Raw genomic sequence first — 20,872 nt, forward strand, 5'->3', positions numbered from 1 at the left:
TTGGCCTACCTAGGCTGCTTCCAAACTCTGCCTTAAGTAGGCATTAGCCTATCTGGTTACTAGGCCTTGTGACTTGCAGCCTAATTTATTTAGCCTTTTAACCTTCTCTCTCCTCCAGGCCTCTGCAGGCCTGGACTAGCCTCTCCCTTTCTCTTTATTCCCATACCTTTACCTTCCTAGTTGTAAATAAACTGCCTTAACCCGATGCTGACTTGGGTTTGATTTAATTACAGAATCAACCTGAATTGTTGATTCCTGGCTGGCCACACTTTAAATATATATCTATAAAATACCTAAATTCTCCTCTTACAATCAACATCTCACACCCTACACCAAGATAAATTCAGAATGGGTGAATGACTTGAATATAAAGGGGGAAACTATAAATAAGTTAAGTGAACACAAAATAGTATACCTGTCAGATCTCTGGGAAAGGAAAGATTTTAAAACCAAGCAAGAGTTAGAGAAAATTACAAAATGTAAATTAAATGGTTTTGATTATATTAAACTAAAAAGCTTTTGTACAAACAAAAACAATGTAGTCAAAATCAGGAGGGAAACAACAAATTGGGAAAAAATCATTATAACAAAAAAACTCTGACAGGGGTCTAATTACTCAAATATATAAGGAGTTAAATCAATTGTATAAAAAATCAAGCCATTCCCCAATTGATAAATGGACAAGAGACATGAATAGGCAATTTTCAGGTAAAGAAATCAAAACTATCAATAAGCACATGAGAAAGTATTCTAAATCTCTAATAATTAGAGAAATGCAAATCAAAACAACTCTGAAGTATTATCTCACACCTAGCAGATTGGCTAAAATCAAAGAAGGGGAGAGTAATGAATGCTGGAGGGGATGTGGCAAAATTGGGACATTGATGCATTACTGGTGGAGCTGTGAACTGATCCAACCATTCTGGCTGGCAATTTGGAGCTATGCTCAAAGGGCTATAAAAGAATGCCTACCCTTTGATCCAGCCATACCATTGTTGGATTTGTACCCCAAAGAGATCATAGATAAACAGACTTGTATGAAAATATTTATAGCTGCTCTTTTTGTGGTGGCAAAGAACTGGAAAAGGAGGGTATGTCCTTCAATGGGGGAATGGCTGAACAAACTGTGGTATATGCTGGTGATAGAATACTATTGTGCTCAAAGGAATAATAAACTGGAGGAATTCCATGTGAACTGGAAAGACCTCCAGGAACTGATGCAGAGTGAAAGGAGCAGAGCCAGAAGAACACAGAGACTGATATACTATGGTAAAATCGATTGTAATGGACTCCTGTACCAGCAGCAATGCAATGACACAGGACAGCTCTGAGGGATTTATGGCAAAGAACACTACCCAAATTCAGAGGAAGGCCTGCAGGAGAGGAAACATATAAGAAAAACAACTGCTTGAACGCATGGGTTGAGGTGGACATGATTGGGGATATAGACTCAAAACTATCACACCAATGCAACTAACATCAATTTGGTAATAGGTCTTGATCAATGACACATGTTAAAACCAGTGGAAATGTGTATTGGCCATGGGGGGGGGGGGGGGGCAGAGCGGGGAAAGTAGGAGCATGAATCATGTAACCATGTTAAAAATGAATATTAATAAATGTTTAAAAAAAAAGTGGAAGGAAGGCACAGGAAGTGACACAACACCAGGAAATGAATGAGCTCCTGGGTAATGTAGTTCAGATTTTTTTTTTTATTATTTTAAACCCTTAACTTCTGTGTATTGACTCATAGGTGGAAGATTGGTAAGGGTAGGCAATGGGGGTCATGTGACTTGCCCAGGGTCAAACAGCTGGGAAGTGTCTGAGGCCGGATTTAAACCTAGGACCTCCCATCTCTAGGCATGGCTCTCAATCCACTGAACTACCCAGCTGCCCCCTGGGTAATGTAGTTCAAAGGCACAAGATTCCAATTACACAACAATAACTATGATATTATAAAAAATCAATAAACATTAAAGTAAGATAGAAAAAGCAAACTCTTTTGAACACTTTACAACTTTATTCTCCTTTCTTCATATCTGTTGTCTCCTGTATCCATGAGAAATGACAGTACTCTGGAACCTGGAGAGAGGAGAATGTAAGGGCATATCAGCTATTTTTATGTGGGATGAGAATTTCTTTAAAACACTTTCTCGATCTTCTCCATGGCAAAGTCTTTCACTGTGATCCAGAAACAAGTTTTCTTCTAGAGGACCTGAGTGAATCCCACTCAGTTGTGCATTCTAAGGAAAGAAAAATTAAGTATTGTATATTATATAAATGACCACTTGTTTTATATATCAAAGGTTTCTANAATTAAGTATTGTATATTATATAAATGACCACTTGTTTTATATATCAAAGGTTTCTAAAAACATAAATTTGGAATTTTAGGAAGAAAGAGAAAACTTATACTTGACTATGTAAACATTATAGTCAAGCAAAAGAAATTCCATGGTTTTTTAAAATTACCCTTTCAATGAAAATGAAATGAGAAATCAGAATTTGTAAAGCATTTGAACAGACTGAACTGTCCATCTTTATCTGAAAATATATTATAACATTTACCATGGTACTGTCAACACGAAATCTGGATGCCTCAGTTTACCACTGCTCTTTTGAGAAACCCCAGTGCTAGGCACCCCTGTTTTATATATAGTGAAATGTTAAGTACTTTTGTTTGCTTTTAAGGCTTCTCTATTGGGTTTAAATTAAAAATTTTAATTAAATAAAAAATTAAAGTTTCTTTTCAGGAAGCCCAGTTTGACCTTTGCCTTTGATTTGTTACAGCTGACCCTTCCCTAATACCATAGCTATAGACTCCAAAGAGGTTTACACATCTGTTTGTGGTTGGTCTCTGTAGGCTTCCCAAAAGGATATAAAGATTGGTTTCTCTTCTGAGTTGGCACTTAGCATGGTGCTATCTCCCAGGGAGGAGTTGGTATTGGGGGTGGGGTGGCGTGGCATCCAGTATGGTGTCTTCTCCCAGGGGTATGGTTCCCAGAGTCCCAGGGCCTTTGGTTTAGTATGGTGTTTAGAGTTTGACTCTGTGTAGTGATCAAATACTTGCACCCTATCCCTATTCCTGATTAAAGGGGTTTTTCTGACTACTTTGGTAGTTCTTGGTTATTTCCAAAGAATATATACAAAACAGGCTAAAAAAATATAGTTGCTCTATTGTACTCAACACAAATGAGTCTTGCTTCTGATTCTAAGAACCTGTCTTAAGCAACATTTACCACAAATGGCTTTGATTTTGCAGTGTAGGGACAAAATTATAAAAAAAACAAACTGTTGTGTCTCATCTTTATTTATATTTGTCCACTAAATGCTTAATGGTATCTCAAAACCATATGTTCAAAGGAACAAAGATCAAGTCCTACAGAGGATTTCAGAAAACATCTAGTCACCCTCTTTAAACTGAAAAAAAAAAAAACCAACACCACAGAACTATTAAATAGAAAAACCACTTTTTAAATTTTTTTATTAAGGAGGAGTGTGTGCATTAATAGGCCTTCCACTCAGAGCTGTGCACCTCAAGCCCTACCAGAGTTCCCCCCTAGACTCTGCTTGCTCTGGGATTCTCACTGCTCTATGAAAAACTCCAAAGAGTCTTTAAAGTGGTAAGCTTAAATACCTATTTAAGGGAACATGGGGATTGAGGATGAGAGGGATAGTTGATTGGCTTTACAATGGTAACAAAGGAAAATGAAGAGGCTATTGCTTTACAATAGACACAAAAGGGAAAAAGCCCACCCAAGAACTCTGTTAGTAAAGGACTTTGACCTAAGGGGAGAAACTATTGGGACAAAAGAGATATACTTAACACCTGAGGGGATTAGCCATTTTTGGTTAAACTACTTTAAGGTCTGCTGTTAGTCTGAGAGTCCTGATTTTGGGTTTTCCTTCAGGGAGGAACTGTCATGTGACCAGATCAAACTTGAAGTTTTCACCTTTAAGCTAACTAAACTGGGGGCCCTTGAATCTTATAGGCTACATGTTTGGGGCCTTCTAGATTCCACGCTGACAACCTCTTTCATTTTTGTTTTAATTCTTAAAACCCTGACCTTCCATCTTTGAATCAATATCATGTATTGGTTCCAAGGTAAAAGAGTGGTAAAAGCTACATGATGAGGGTAAGTGACTTGCCCAGAGTCACACAACTAAGTATCTGAATCCAGATTTGAACCTAGGACTTCCCATCTCAAGGCCTGGCTCTTAATCCACTGAGCCACCCAACTGCCCCCTACCCCTTTCATTTTGTAGATGAGTAAATTAGAGCCCAGAGAGGTTATGTGAATTGTTCAAAGTCATTCAGGTAGCAGTTATCAGAAGCAAACTCTGAACCAAGCTATTTTAACCCCATAGTCAATGCTCTTTCCTCTGTCACCAAACACAGCTTCCTAGAATTTATCTTTTCTCCAAAACCCATCCATCTTTCTCACTTCCCTGTATGTGGCTAGGGCACCACCATCTGTCCAGTTACTCCACAAACTTGGTGTTATTCTGTCCATTCTTAACTCTCTCTCTCTGGCCACACTTCCAGTTAGTTGCTAAGTTTTGTTGATTCTCCTTCCACAACATTTCTATTCCCTTCCCTCAATTGACATGGCCACCACCCTAATGTTGAGACCCTCATTACCTGAACTATAAAAGTAGCCTCCTAAGTCTTCCCTATCTCCAAACAACTGCTAAATGCATATCCTTAAACATAGGTTAAACTGTGTTACTCCCCTATTCAGACTTTCTGTTGCTGCTAAAATAAAATACAAACCCCTCTGTTTCCAACCTATTAGAACTTAGATTATCAAATCCATTTTACAGAGGAGAAAACAAGCTCAGAGAGGTTAAATCACTTGCCCAAAGTCACACAGGAAGCATAGCTTTACATCCATGCTTTTAATCGAAGATCTTGAAATCTTTCCACTGTGCTTTTCTGCTCTATGATTTGACATTATTTCCTTTTAGAAGTTCTACATTTTGGACAAACAGACCTGCTTGCTGTTTCTTATAAATGGCATTCTACTTCTTCTCTATCTTTGCACAACCTATCTATCCCTACAGCTAGAATAGTCTTTATTCTCACTTCCACCCTTTAAAACACATAGCTCCCTTATAGGCTCTGCTTAAAATGCCACCAGAGCTGGGGTTCAAATTGTATCTCTGATATTTAGTAGCTGTGTGATCTTGAGCAAATCACATAATCTCTCTATGCCTCAGTTTCCTTAACTATAAAGATTAGGAGATTAGATTAGGTGGCCTCTGAGGTCCTTTTTCAGTTCTAGAACTATGATCCATTTTATAGGAGACCTTTCTTTATCTTTCCCTAGTTGTTAGTTGTCTCTGTTCCTCTCCCTCCCCACTGTCCCCAAATTACTTATCTTTTAAATTTGTATTAAGTTCCATAGGAAGCGAGAACTCATTTATTTTTGTCTTTGTACTCCTGGTGCATAGCACATAGTAGGTGTTTAATAATCATTGTTGAATTGAATTTTCCCCTTTCCTTCTACTTATACAAGTTAAATTTTGAAATACTTGTATATGAGAATACATCTTAGATTCCATACAAATTCAAGTATTGAAATATGTATAAATAAGTCTGTCTACACATATCCCTTATATGTGTATATAACAACTATATATATATGTGTGTGTATATATTATATATTTATATGCATGTGTGTGTATGCAAATTTCACATGTTGGATTTAAAAATCAGCCTGACAGGCTACTGAACTATTTCTAGACTGTTCAGTAAGCTGCTTCCTGGTCCCCACCTTGTTCAGTCTCCTGAAACCCCCAGCCTCAAAAGTTTCCCAGTACAGTCTTTCTCATCTTCCCCTGACAGGCCTAAAATCAACTTCCAGGCAAGAAAGTTCCCAAGACATAAATATCTTCCTCATCTCCCCTTGATAGTTACCAGAGGCTTTCTGACCCCTGACCCTAACACCCCCCCTTTACCCCTTTGATGGATGGCCCTCAGGTGCTTCCTGATTCTCTGTCCCTGCCTTGATGAGGTATGTTCCAACCCCCTTCCCCAAACATTTCTATATAAACCATTGACTAAGAATTCCAAGGGGGTTGGTTCAGGCACACCTCTCTGCCTAGCGACTCTAGCTATTATTGCTAGTAAAGAATGAACCTCTTCTTGCTTATTGCATTGTCAGTGTGATTCTTCCTCCAGCCAAGAACCTGGGTTAGGTATTAAAATTTGGGTACAACACACATTCATGGATTAGATAAAATTCCTGGTCCTAATACCTTTAGATGCACTCTCCTGAATTTCATGTCTTGTTTCCAGCTCATCGTGTAAAACCTGGGAATTAATCCTTGTTTTAAAGAAAACCTTGGCAAATGGATGGGTTTAGGCCTAGAGAAGAGAAATTGAGAAAAAAGACAGCTAAATAATTGAATACATTAAAATCAGCCCTAAAGTTCAGTGAAACTGATGTCAAGGACCTGAATTTTGCCATGCCTGGTACTAAAATGACCTAGGTTGGGGCAGGGATACGTGGGAAGAAAGATACTTAAAAAGAAATGAGGAGCCCCTTCTGGAAAGTGCTTAAGGAAAAAAAAAAAAAAGACCTGATTCTTGCATACTATAAATAGATGCAATATAACTTTTATCTTCCCCACTCCAGGAAAAGTAAATGAGATTGGCCTGCTCCACATGAATTTTATCTTTTCCCCCTAAGAGGAAGGAGCCGTAAAGGAAGGAAGTGGAGATTGTAATTTTCCTTGAGTCCTAGATTCCATCCCACAAAATTTAGTTCCTAAAGACAGTACTGATGGACTCAGTGAAATATAGAAGCCCCATAATTGAAAGAACTTTAGATAATTCCTCCCCTTTTCCAAGGGAGGCTATAATTTATTACAAAAAAGCCTTACTCCCGCTTTTGTTATAATTCAGAAAATCAGCTTCTGTTATTCTTTGAATAATTTCTGACGCTACTTCAGAATTTAGAACAAAATGCCTTCTGTATAAGATGCCCAGAGAGGCCCATCAAGTTGTTCCCTAATTTCTGGGTTAGATATCCTCTCTCTCCTGTCAAAGGGTAACCTACTTCTAACAGTTCCCTTATTTCCTCACCATTTCTCAAGTTCATCCTTTTTATCATAGGGAATGCAAGGCATAGGAGCTTCTTGAGCTTCTTTTGCTTCTTCATCGGAAGCCATGGCCATCACTAGATGTCCTCTGGAGCAGAGTCCCAACACTGAATGACTTGAAATATCTTTGCTTTCTGAAAAATTCTTCTTGTGATGAAACTACAGTTCTTTATAGGATAATGGAATTTCTATTTCCATAGCAACTCTTATCTGGTCCAATAGTAATAGAATTGTAGAGTTCCAAGTTCTAGGACATCTTTTTAGAGCAAGGATGGGATGAGAAATAAGATATTTACATGAATAACTCTTTTTTTGTTTTATTTTTATTTTATTTTGTATATTTTCCCATAGTTACATTTTTCATGTTCTTTCCCTCTCCCCCAAATATAACTCTTATTTTTAATACAAGTTCAAATACAATAAATGCATAGTGATTTGACAATGACATGAAAAAATATAAAGAAAGGTATGTTTTTAGTTGGGGAACTAAAAAATGACTTTTTAGAAGATTTAAACAAATAGAAATGTGGGAATAATACATTAGAGAACAACTACACATCTAATCTCTTGAGAGTCATGAACTCCTATCATTGTGCTATGTGTTTTTACAAATATTATCTCGTTTGTTCCTCACAACAACTCTGGGCAGTAGGTGCTGGTATTATCCCTGTTTTATAGTTGAGGACACTAGGTGTCTGAGATCCAATTCCAACTCAAGTCTTCCTAAATCTGCCTCTGGTATAAATTCTAATCTACATAAACTGTGTGAAATAAAGCCAAAAAGAGAGGTTGGTTGGAACCAGATGGTATGGGGCCTTAAATTCCAGGATAAGAAGTTTTAATTTTATCTTATAAGTAATGGAGAGTCATTGAGAGTTTTCCAGTGTGAATAATATGAATGGATTTATGATTTAAGATTTCTCTAGTAGCAAGGGATTGCAGAAGGAAAAGTTAGAGACAAGAAGAAGTTAAGATGTTATTCAAATAGACTATGTAAGAGGTAATGAAAACTTAAACTAGTTTGCTAGCAGTGGGGAAGGGGAAAAAAGAAACAGATGCTAGAGATTAATGCAGGTTTAGGATTGACAGGACTTGGCAACTGGCTTGATATGGGAGACAAGGGGAAAGAATAGTCAAAGATGACTCTAAAGTTCCCAACTAAGGTAACTAGAATAATGAAAACAGGTAAGATAGGAGGAGGAGCAAGTTTTGAGGGAAAACTATCTACACTTCAGTTTCTTTTCTGTTAAATGGAGGGACTGCAGGCAGCTAAGGAGCATAGTTGATAGAGTACTAGGCATGATCTCAGGTACTTCCTAGCTGTGTGATCCTGGACAAGTCACTAAACCCTAATTGCCTATCCCTTGCCACTCTTCTGTCTTAGAATTGGTATTAAGACAGAAGGTAAGAGTTTTAATAATAAAATAAAATGAAGGGATCGGAGCAGATCATCTCTAAGGTCCCTTCTAGCTCCAAAATCCTATGATGCCTGTATCCCAAAGAAATTAAAGCAAAAGGGGAAAGACCTATATGCACAAAATATTTAGAGTAGCTTTTTTCCCCCTTAGATATCACATTTACTCATTTTCCAAACATAACAGAAATGGAAAAAAAATCAGAACACAACAATCAGTTAATTTCCACAATCTGTCTTCCTTCTGTGTGCAGTACTGCTTGTATCTATTAAAATAAATGTCTCAATCATTTTATTCCCCCCTCAAAAGAAACTCTACCGAAGTGGGATTCATTTACAAAATGTGCAAGAATACAAATTTTATAACAAATTCTTTCCAGTGTTAATTATGCCACATTATATGAAACTACCTTCACAAACTTAGGAGACTAGAACAGGAATAAACATCCCTCATAGAACAATTTGCTCACAAAAAACCTCAAAGTGCTGCCTCGGAAGATGAGTTTATTTATGATTGTGTGTCTTGGTAGGCAGTTATTAGGAGAAAGGGATTTACATTCTTGTCCCATGCCCACAGAGAAGTTTCATATAAAGCTTAAGAGGAAGCCATAGCAAAAGTGACAAGCTCAGCATGCTCCATTCAAAAACATGTCTAGGCAACCATTCTACAGCAGAACCAGCAGAGGCCATAATCCCTTCTTTTCAACAACAGAGCAAAATGCTGTTGTTTATTAAGAAGGGTTGAAAGAGGCAAAATATGTGGCAACAAATAGCAGCAGCAGTTCAAGTAAAGTAAAATGTGAGTATTTTTAAAACCCTCTTCTATGTGAAGACTTAGGTGGGAAAGGGGAGGGAGGGGGAAATGACCTATATAGAGACTATAGAGTCCAAATCTTATGCATGGTCACCTATAGTAGCTTTTCTGTAGTGGCAAAGAACTGGAAATTGAGGGGATGCCCATCAATTGGGGAATAGCTAAACAGGTTGCGGTATATGATCTTGATGAAATACTATTGTCCTATAAAAAATGTCAAGCAGAATGCTCTTTTTTTTAAACCCTTGTACTTCGGCGTATTGTCTCATAGGTGGAAGATTGGTAAGGGTGGGCAATGGGGGTCAAGTGACTTGCCCAGGGTCACACAGCTGGGAAGTGGCTGAGGCCAGGTTTGAACCTAGGACCTCCTGTCTCTAAGCCTGACTCTCACTCCACTGAGCTACCCAGCTGCCCCAAGCAGAATGCTTTTGGAAAAACCTGGAAAGATTTATATGAACTAATGCAAAGTTCAGATTTCAAACCAGGAGAAAATTGTACACTGACCAACCCCTACCAAAAAAAAAAGAAAAACAAAAACCCAAAGGATCATGCAAAAAGGGGCAACTAAGTGGCATAAAGGATAGAGAGCCAGATCTGGAGTTGGGAGGACCTGTGTCCAGACACTTTCTAGCTGTGTGACTGTGAGCAAGTCACTTAACCCTGTTTGCTTAGCCCTTACCCTTTGATCAACCAAATACAAGTGTTACCTGTATACCCCTGAAGAAAACTAAGGCTTTTAAGAATAAGGAGTTCCATTCTAAGTCAAGGTAGAAGATAGTTGAATGCCAGCATTAGCAAGCTAATAAACCAGTTTGGTTGGAATATAGCATTACTGCATAAAAGGGAATAATGTGAAATATTATGAATAATGTAAAAGGTATTATATCTGTAAGGGCAGGAAAGCTCCCACCAAACTGTGAAGGGCTCTTGACTTTTTGAAGGGCCAAGGTGAGAAGTTAATAATACTTATACTACTTACATCAAAGAGATCTTTAAAGGAAAAAATGAAATAAGATCAAATTTAATAAAGCATAGTCTTGGATTTGAATTTTTGAAAACCTTTATAAGTACAGGATAAGAAAAGGATTTAGAGCAGTTGTTTTGAAAAGTATCAGAGGGTTTTAATAGATTGCCTTGTTAATATGAGTCAGAAGTGTGATGTGGCCAAAAGAGCAAATGCAATCCTGAGCTGTATTCAGGGCTGGATAATTTGTAGGAATTAAAAATACTATAGCACTCTGCTCTGTCTTTGTCAGAGTTAAGTAAATACAAAATACAGATAAGAAAATAATCTTAGAAAGGAAAGTATCAAAAATTATATACAACCTGAATATTAAAGATCAACTTGTTGCAATAATAAAAAAATAAAATTTGGCAACCAATTGGATACATAGGATGAATAAGAATGAAGATAAGTGTATGAGACTGAAGTGAGAACCTGTATGAGTGAGAGATGGTAGTACCCTAAACAGAGATGGAGAAGTTTGGAAGAAGACTTTTAAGAAAAAAATAATAACCTGTATTTTTCTTTGTTTAATGTGAGATGCCAATGAAATGTCTAGCTTGAAATCATTAGGAGTGAATTCATCCCATTTACACTCAATGTCATAGTTATTAGCTGTGCATTTCCAATTACTCCATTCCTCCTTACTATTTGTCCCCCTTTTCCTTTCTTTCTGCCATATCCCTCCTCAGATGTCCAATTTCCTTTGACCAATATCTCTCCAATTCACACTCCTTCCCCAAAATCCTCCCTTATCCTCTCTCCTTTCCCCACTAATTCCAAATTGGCCCACCTTTTCAAAAGTCCTACTCTTATCCCTTTCCCCTTACCTTTTAATTCTTATTCTAGCTACCTTCCCCAAAATCACCTTCCTTATCCCATCAACCATGCCCTTCTATTTCTTGGTTTGAGTTTGATTTTAAAAATTCTTTCTCTACCTTGTCCTAAGAGGCCCTCCTTACCCCCTCACCTAACCTCTTGCTATGTACTTGCTACGTAGGTATCCTGTTCTTCTCTCCCTTTTCTTATCCCTTTCCCCCCCACCCCTTTCTCTTAATCTATCCTTCCTTCAGTTACTCCTTTAGTCCTTGAAAGGGATGCCTAGTCCCTCACTATCCCATCCCCCTTCCTTTGTGATTTTTTTTTTTTTGTATTAAGATTTTTACCCTTCTAATTGTGAATGTTGTTCTCTCTTTATCTGAGGTCTGATGAGAGTTCTAGTACTACCAGTTTTCCATCCCCTCCACTTCTCTATGGCAGTTCCTTCATTCATTCCTTCTACATAAGAGATAGTCATTCCATCCTATCTCCTCCTGGTCTATACCACTACATTTTTGGCTCATTCCATTCCATTCATCTCAACCTGGATTCTTCCAAATACTCTTCCAAATACTCCAGGCCAATGATGCCATTCCCAGGGGCCATAGTCAAAATTTTCCTTTACAGGAATCAAACAATTTGACTTTTTGGTTTGCTTAAATTAGTTCTTCACTATCTTTGTGTGTTTCTTGTAGTTCGGATTTTCTGCTTAATTCTTAGTTTTTCCCCAGGAATAGGTAAAAACTCATTTAGTTCATTAATTATCCATTTTTCAACCTTTATCTTTATGGTCATCTTTGCTGGATATGTTATTCTAGGTTATGAAATACTGTGTTTCATATCCTGCATTCTTTTAATGTTGCATCTGCCAAGTCTTAGGCTATTCTGACTGTTCCTCCATATTATTTAATTAGCTTTTTTTCTTATTGCTTATGTTTTTTTTTTCTCCTTAATCTGGGAACTATGGAACTTAGCAATAATGTTCTTAATGCATTTTCATCTTTGAATCTCTTTGAGGTAGTGATCAACAGGTTATTTCAATTTCTATTTTACCCATTATTTCTAAAATTTCTGGGCAATTCTTGATGATTTCTTGGATTATGCCATCTAAACTCTTTTTTTTTATTGTAATATTCTGGGAATGCACCTATTCTTATATTGTCTCTCTTTGATCTATTTTCCAGGTCTGTTGTTTTTGTGATAAGATATTACATATTTTCTTCTATTTCATTCTTTTTTTCTTTATTATTTCTTGTTGTCTTAGGAAATAGTTAGCTTCCCCTTGCCCAAATCTAGTTCTTAATAAATTATTTTCTTCCATGAGTATCTGGATCAGGTCTCTTTTTCCATTTGAGAGTCTTTGTTTCATAATTTTGTCCTTTTTTCTCTAATTTTTCCTCAACCTCGCTCCTTTGGTTTTTGAGGCCTTTTTATTTAATTTTTAATTTTTTTAACTTTTTTAATTTTTTAGAAAAATTTTCCATGTTTACATGATTCATGTTCTTACTTTCCCCTTCACCCCCCCAGACCCGCCACCCCCCATAGCCTATGAGCATTTCCACTGGTTTTAACATGTGCCATTTATCAAGACTTATTTCCATATTATAGATAGTTGCATTGATGTGGTTGTTTCGAGTCTACATCCCCAATCATGTCCTCATCAACCCATGTGTTCAAGCAATTGTTTTTCTTCTGTGTTTCCACTCCTGTAGTTCTTCCTCTGAATGTGGATAGCATTCTTTTCCATAAATCTCTGAGGTCTTTTTAGGATGATTTCAAAAACTCTTTTTGAGTTTGTAGGCAGTTATATTTCTTTGTTGTTTATGGAGTAGGTGTTTTATTTCAACGTCCTCTGAGTTGAGCCAAGGTTTTCTCTGTCCCCATAATAGCTATCAATAATTGGACTCTTTCTCTTCTGCTTGCTCATTTATTTTAATCTTTAAAATTTTAGTGGCCAGGCCAATAATCTTAAATATTGGCTTTTTTTGCAGGAGTCCCCTGGTTCTTAAGGTGCTGGGGTATGTTAACTCAGATTTCAGGTTTTTTTCATATGCTTGCTTTTTCCTGGGTCCTATTTAATTATTCCAGTTTTTATAGTCCAGAGTCTGATGTACTCCCAGTCCCACACTCAAGTCCTGGTTCATGATTAACCTCAGGTGCTCTACCCAGAGCTTTGAGGGCACTTCTGCCACTGTAACTGCAAGTGACTAGTTCATGTGCTCCTATGGCAGCAACCAGAAACTCCACTTTCCTGAGAGTGACTATAGCTGATGGAGCTCCAGTCCCTCAGGAACCATACTCACAGGTACATGCTCCTTCCTTATTCCTCCTCTACTATTGCTGCAACCTGGGATTATGTGGGTATCTAGTTTGAGTACTTTGGGTCTCCAAAGTCCCTTATTTGTTAGTTAGCTGGTTTGTTAGCAAGTTAGCAGGTTTGAGGTCCTGCTCTCAGAGCCTGGCACTCATAGTCCTTGCGGTGTCCACTCCTTTCCCCAGTTGTGGACCAGAAGGGGTCTATAGCCTGAGGCAGCAGCAGACACAGCTGCTCCTAGGGCCCTTTACCTGTAGATTCTAATGTTACCCTCAGGGATATAAGTTTTAGGGCCCAGCAAACAAGGTGAGGTTGCCTCCTGTCCCCAGGAGATGCCTTGTTGATTCTATTCTGTTTGCTCTTTTCCTGCTCCCAGGGTCTTGTGTAAATAGAATTAGCTCAAGCCCATTAATAGTCAAAATTCTATTCAACCTAATGATGTCACCCTAACCTCCCTTAGTGGGGAGGGGAGACGAGTTACCCAAACAATAAGTAACAAATCAAGAATAAGGGACTGCCCTTTGGGCAGTCCAAATCAATGTAGAAACTGCCATTTGTCCATTTGAATTAGAGGTGGACCACAGGAAGTGATGAAAGACACGATCTCTTTAAGTAAGTTAGTGAACTTCCTGTGGGAGCAGTTGCCGTCTCGAACTGGAAGAAGAAGCATCTCCTGAGACCACAGACAGCTTACACTCTGTATTGTCACGTGGGTAAGTTAGGCTGACTTCCTTGGCCTAGCTGGGCCGCTTCCAAACTCTGCCTATCTGGCTGTTGGGCCTTGTGGCTTACAGCTTCATTTATTAAGCTTTGTAACCTTCCTCTCTCTCCGTCTAGGCCTTTGACCTGGACTAGCCTCTCCCTTTTCTCTTTATTCCTACTTTTACCTACCGATTGTAAATAAACTCTTCAACCCGATGCTGACTTGGGTCTGATTTAATTACGGAATCAACCTAAATTGTTGATTCCTAGCGGCCACATAATTTTAATATATATCTATAAATACCCAAATTTTCCTTCTTACACTCTATGGTGGGTCTGAGGCCAGGAAATCAGAAACCTTCCTTCCTAATTGTCCCTGGATATTCTGCTTCACTCCCAATTCCTGTTTTTCCCACTTTTAATATCAATTCTGTGGAATTATTTTTGATTGTTTGTGGATGGTATTACCAGAGTGAGGAAGCTTCATGCCCTACTCAGCTATCTTCCCGCAATGTATTTCCAAACCTTTATTTCAATGATAGCAACAATAATAATAATAACAAGCAATAATAGCTCCCATTATATGAAAGGAATTGCACTTTACAAATATTATCTCATTTCATCCTCACAGCAACCCTGTGAGGTAGGTAATAAAATTATCCCCATTTTATAATTGAGGACATTGACCCTTAATCAAGGGTTACACATTTAGTAAGTGTCTGAGTTCAAATTTGAATTCAGGTCTTTCAGACTCCAGGTCCAGCTCTCTATCTATTGCACCATGATTATACCCCTGAAAAGGCAGTATAAAGTAAATTTATTTTAAGTAAATTTAGTTTTCATTCATAGAAAAAGGATTAGGTTCCAGAATGTTGGAGACCAAAACCAATATGATATTTTGTTGTTAAACATATTTTACTCTTTAATATTGGCATAATGTAAAGAAGGAGCATTACTTATTCTAAGAAGGTAGTGGAAGGTCAAATCCTGACAGCACCGAGTTCAGCTTGGTGAAGGATTACTGCAGCAGACAATTTGTACAAGTTTTCAGTATTTTAGCAGGAACAATTTAATGACCTTGTTTTATGGAACTCCCAAATTTGCTTTTGTCCCTCCCTTCAAGTTATTTTGGGGGCCAAAAAGGGGTAGAAATTAATATTAACTTTCCATAATCTAAAATAGACAAAAGGTATACACACAAAAAGTATGTCATAGAAATATATTAAATTCAACATAGACGAAAACCTTCTGATAAAGAGATGATGGGCTCACAGTACAGATAGAGACGTAATTTTTTTTTGACATGGTCAGTGCAAAAAAGTTGTTTTGCTTGACTATAAATGTTTTTAACTGGGTTTCCCCTACCCCCCACTTTCTCAATAGGGTAGGGGAGAAAAGGAAGAGAAGGTGAAAGGGAGAAGAGAATCTTCATGAAAATAAAATTTTTCAAAAAAATTAGAAAAAAGGACTCCTGTAAACTCTTTCTGACCAGGGTACTTAGTGTAGTACCTAGCACTAGATAGAGGAACATATACTGTTTGGCAACTTCATTTTGGTAAGGAGGTGAAGAGGAGCACTTTATTAACAACCCCCAACACCCAGAAGTTTGGATTAATGGAACCTTTATTACTGACCAGGGCGCTTTCCTAAGTGAGAGTCCCCTGAACAATGGGTAGGTACTGAAATAGGTAGCTGAAAAACCAGAGTGATAGTAATGGAATATGGGTAGGGCCAGTATCAGAAGACAACACAGGGTTTGGGAAGCCCAACAGGATATAGGTGACAGATAACAGATCCAGTCCAGGCAGAGGTAACAAAACCAGGGATGGTTTGGTTTATTCAAACAAGAGAAGGTAGGAAAGGGAATTTGGATAACCTTATCTAATGTTTACTAACTAACCCTTCCAGCAAGATCTACCGTTGTTCCCTCACTGGAAGCCTTCAGAGAGATTTTAGCTACACTGTCCTTTACCTCTTTACCTGAACTCCCAGTCCCTAATGTAAATAAACTCCTCTAACCCAAATCCCCCCTTGGATGGTGACAGAGGTAATAAGGTTGGGAGCTAAGCAGGAACAGGGCTCAGGGAGATATTCTCATAGACAGATGACAAGCAGCTCCTCAGATGTATCTCTCAGCCAGCAGGAAACAGGATAACCAGGTACAGGTATGATGAAAGGATATAGCAGAAGGAAAGCCACAGGAGAGAAGCCAAGCTCACTAGGTCTACCCCAGAAGTCAAGACAAGAATCGGCCTCTAGCTTAACTGTCTATTAGAAAACAGCCTAGTCACTTCTGCAGAATTCCAGAACTTTCCCCTGCTCTGTATCTTTTCCAGATGCTGTTCATATGCACTCTTGTTGCCCAGAACAATGGGCAGGTACAGAATTTATAGAAGTACAGGTGGACAGCAAATCTTCCTTTGCCACGCATGCCAAAGGAAGGGATTGGTAGATTCAAACAAATTCATACATGTATATCTCCTTATAGAGTTTGGCAGAAGCAAGCAAACCAATATTTTACAGAAGCAGATGTTTGTGCTCTTAGCATTACTACAGAATGGGGTATACTTCATTGGAGGCATTTCCTACTGTCATAAATTTAACCATGGGCTATATTGAGCCTGAGCCTTTAAGACTCCTTGGGGAGTCCTCCAGACTTCCTGGGGAGTCCTCTGGGATTCCTGGGGAGGCCTGGGATTATAGGTTTTTGTCTATTTTGAAGGGAATGGGAGCCCTGAGGGGTGGTATCACTTTGGACCACATGGGACTGGGGTCTCTGAAGAACCCAGATTGGCTAATATTAAGGAAGACTCGGGCAAGAATCTTGCCAGCAATGATTAAGGTAAGGAAGTTAGGGAATTCAAGAGAGGGGGAACAGAATAGAGCTGAATAGTTCACAAGAGATCAAGATGAAGAGTGACTAGTGCAGAGGAGATGACTTGGGGGAAAATTTAGGGTCAAGGAACTGGAGATCATCAAGTAGATAGAGTAGGGTTTTATAAGGGAAGCAAGAGGTAAAGGTGAAAAGCCAATAGAATGGCTAAATTGGATAAAGGTTTTTCAGAATGGTAGTACATTTATGGGTAATAAGATCAAAGATACAGATCATTTTTATGTATGGCTTAAGTGGGGTAAAGGGGTAGCTACCACACTGGTGGTGAAAAAAAAGAGGGAGAGTGAATTGGAATGGAACCTTTAATGGAGAAGAGGAGTTTCAAGTAGAACATTAAAAAACAAGAGCTGAGTAGGCACTCCGAAATATAAATACAAGAGTCAAGAGAAACATAGAAAGGTAAATTTATATAAGCAATTGAAAGGAGGTATATGATGATGTAATGCTAATATTCTAATGAGAAAGAAAAAATAATTGTTCCTTCAGAACCTTAATGTCTTCAAAAGGTTTCAAGGAAGTTAAATAAGAAAAATATAGAAATTAATTAAAGAAAGAAAGAACATAACAAAACAACAAAAAAGAAAAACATAGGTTTTGGATGTTCATTGCTTTTGAGCTGAGGATTGAAATGGTGAAAAAAACTGAGAAAAGGAATATACTAGTGTAAAAAGGAAGGTCTTCTTGTTGTTGGAAATTTTTATTTCCTTTAATTATTTGGGACTCAGGGCCATTCCTCCAGAAAATTTTAGTTAATTAAAAGTTTGTCTTAATATTGACCACATCTGACCAAAACCTATTCCATGGGTTGTGAAAATTTACTTAAAGTCTTAAATATTCTTTAGATATAAAAGTAAAGGGTTTGGCATTTTGGAAAGAGAGGCTTGAAGAAGTTTTATTTTTTATCTCATTTAGACTAGAAAAATATGAGAAACTTTTTGGAAAAATGCCTGTTAGCAATTTGAGATCAATAATATTTTATCATGTTATAGATTTTACCAAATTGAAACTATAGTAATAAATTTGTAACTAAAATTATTTGAGTATAGTATACTCAAATTCTATCCTTGAAGGACCTTTAAAAAGATGTATTAAAATATTTACAGGGAATATATAGTCATAATATCATTATGTTTATAATTTCCATATTTTAGGAGAACTTCATGGGTTCCATATGGAGGGAGATGAACATATGAGACTGCCACCATAAATCTTTGGAACTGAGCCAACTGAAAGAAGTAGACCTTATTCATTTGAGGTGCTGGCAGTATGGCCCTTGGGAAAATTGAGATTTTAAATGATATCATTTGTGATAGTAAATCCAGATTTAATTTAATTGGCATTGTCCTAAAACTAAATTATAATGTGGTCTCGTTAAAACTGAGATGCACTCTCCTATTAAAATAATTTTGATGTCTGACTTTTTATAGGTAGATTACACCTTAATGCAAAAGGCAATTGATATTTAGCATTAAGGCAGTGTGCTTAAAAACTTTACAAATAAGATGATTCAGAAATGCATTCAAATAAATTAATGTTATTTGATTGGCAATAAGTTTTGGTTTATGTTTTATTTTTAAAAAGATAATAATTAAGAAACAACGAGCAAACTGATTTTTTAAAAAACCTGAAAAGAATTTTACGAGTAGCCAAGATATATCCATAGCCACAATTCTAAGAGTAGAGAAAAATTGAGAATGTTACCTCCAGAAAAGAAATATAAAATATGAAAGAAACTTAGTTATATGAACATATTGACCTCCATGATGGTATCCTATATGATGTGGGGAAGGTGAGGAAGTTTTGAGACACTAGTACATGGGCTTAATTATGTAGATATGAAGAAAAATGAGTTAAGTAGGAAATCTGTGATTTCATTTGTGTAATATTTTCTTTTTCTTTATATATATGGAAATGCTTGTTTTGTTTGGATGTCTAAACATTTGGAATAATAACAAACAAAAGAAATTATTTTGTGTTGGGAAAAAAAACTAAAAAATCACTTCATCCATCTATCATGTAAAATCTTTATCAGATTGCTTACCATCTCAGCAGGGGAGGAAGGAGGGAGGGAGAGAATTTGAGACTCACAATTCTTTTATAAACATTGGAAACTATTTTTATATGTAATTGAGGGAATAAAATTAAAAATTTTTAAAGTAGCTTCACAATTAAGATTTTAAAATGTAATTATTCAGTTGTGTTTTTGTTCCCATAATCATGGTTCTGTTACTGTTGGGCTTTTATTTTTTCTTGTATTGTGATTGGGATAGGGGGAATTTTTATATAAGAAATACTGTGAATTTGAAAATTTATATATAAATAGTGATGTAATTGTATCCTTAGGAAATTAACTTTTCTTTTAATCTGGATGTTGTTAGATTATGAATTAAGCTGTTAAAGAATGTGATCATAATATTTAAAAACTGAATAATGTGGAACTTTGTTGTATGATTTGCTTTTCCAAAATAAAAGTTAATCATGACTTAAATGGAATTAAATCAAACAAAGAAAGCTTCATCCTGTTATGCTTATGTCAGGTTGGTCTGTGCCCTTAAAGCGATAGTCTTGATTTTATTCTAACCATGTTCCTCCTTCCTTTCACAGCAAATTTTTATAACCAGGGCTGGTGAACTATAAAGTTGTTTGTTTGTTTTTTAATGATAAATCTCTGAGTTACTATAATAGGATGCAAGCATGAAAGACCTTAATGTTTTTAATTTTACTAATATTTTTACTAATTTCAATTTTAATTTGTTGTAATTATTTGTTTCAACTTCCTAACTTAAGCAAGTATGTAAATAAATCAGTAGGCTTGCCATCCAACTTTTCTTAATGATTATGCATATTCCTTCTAATTGTTCTAATATTGATAAAACTCCAAATTATAAATATAATCTTCCCATGTAAGACTATTGACAGTTCAACCTTACTGAATTCTTTCTAGTTTCTCTTTCTATTTTTCTGTCTGAATGTTAAATTTTCTGTGCAGTCCTGGTCTTTTCATTAGGAATATTTAAAAGTTCTCAATTTCATTAAATATCCATTTTTCCCCCTGAAGAATTATAATCTTTTTCACTGGTTAGATTATTCTTGGTTTTATTCCTGTCTGGTTTGCCCCATGGAATATTATGTTCCAAATCTTGTGTTATCCTATGGCTCCACAATATTTGAATAGTTTCTTTCTGACTTCTTATTGTATTTTCCCCTTAAACTAAGAACTCTGAAATTTGGCTACAATATTTCTGGGATTTTTCATTTGGAGATGTCTTTCTGGAGGTTATTGGTGGATTCTTCCAATTTCTATTTTACCTTCTGATTTTAGGATATCAGGGCAGTTTTCCTTGATAATTTTTTGAAATACAATGTCCAGGTTCTTTTGTTGATCATGACTTTTGGGTAGTCCAATAATTCTTAGATTATCCCTCCTGGATCTAGTTTCCTCAGGTCAGTTGTATTTCCATTGAGAAATTTCATTTTTTTGATTTTGTTTGTTTTTTTAAGTCTCATTGAGTCATTAGCTTCCACTTGCCCAATTCTAATTTTAAAGGAATTATTTTCTTCTGTGAGCCTCTGTACCTTCTTTTCTATTTAGCCAATTCTACTTTTTAAAAGGAGTTATTTTCTTTGGTGAATTTTTGTATATCTTTTCCCATTTTTTGTGCTTCCTTTACCAAGCTATTGAATCATATTATATCAGGATTTTCTTGTATTACTCTCATTTCTTTTCCCAATTTTTCTTCTCATTTGTTTTTTAAAGCTCTTTCCAAAGTTCTTTTTGGGCCTGACTCCATTTCATATTTTTCTTT

At 36.7% G+C, this 20,872-nt stretch overlaps 1 protein-coding gene across 1 annotated transcript; it reads right to left on the bottom strand.

The window, feature by feature from the left end:
• Positions 1–2,033: 2,033 nt before the first annotated feature.
• On the bottom strand, positions 2,034–7,182 carry TEX43 (testis expressed 43). The gene is made up of 3 exons (XM_044657623.1): positions 7,091–7,182; positions 6,262–6,370; positions 2,034–2,243 (listed from the first exon to the last, which is right to left on the bottom strand). The coding sequence occupies exons 1-3, from the start codon at positions 7,180–7,182 to the stop codon at positions 2,034–2,036; spliced, it is 411 nt and encodes a 136-aa protein (XP_044513558.1).
• Positions 7,183–20,872: the final 13,690 nt, after the last annotated feature.

The sequence above is a fragment of the Gracilinanus agilis genome, chromosome 1, assembly GCF_016433145.1.
Source record: "Gracilinanus agilis isolate LMUSP501 chromosome 1, AgileGrace, whole genome shotgun sequence".
NCBI lineage: Eukaryota > Metazoa > Chordata > Mammalia > Didelphimorphia > Didelphidae > Gracilinanus > Gracilinanus agilis.

What these genes read in the sequence shown, in the direction of transcription:
- TEX43 (XM_044657623.1), bottom strand. Translation starts at nt 7,182, where the DNA reads ATGGCCATGGCTTCCGATGAAGAAGCAAAAGAAGCTCAAGAAGCTCCT. An exon ending in AAGGATGAACTTGAGAAATG is followed by an intron (nt 6,371 to 7,090) that starts GTGAGGAAATAA and finishes TCTCTTCTCTAG; the next exon opens with GCCTAAACCCATCCATTTGC. An exon ending in TCAGGAGAGTGCATCTAAAG is followed by an intron (nt 2,244 to 6,261) that starts GTATTAGGACCA and finishes TTCTTTCCTTAG; the next exon opens with AATGCACAACTGAGTGGGAT.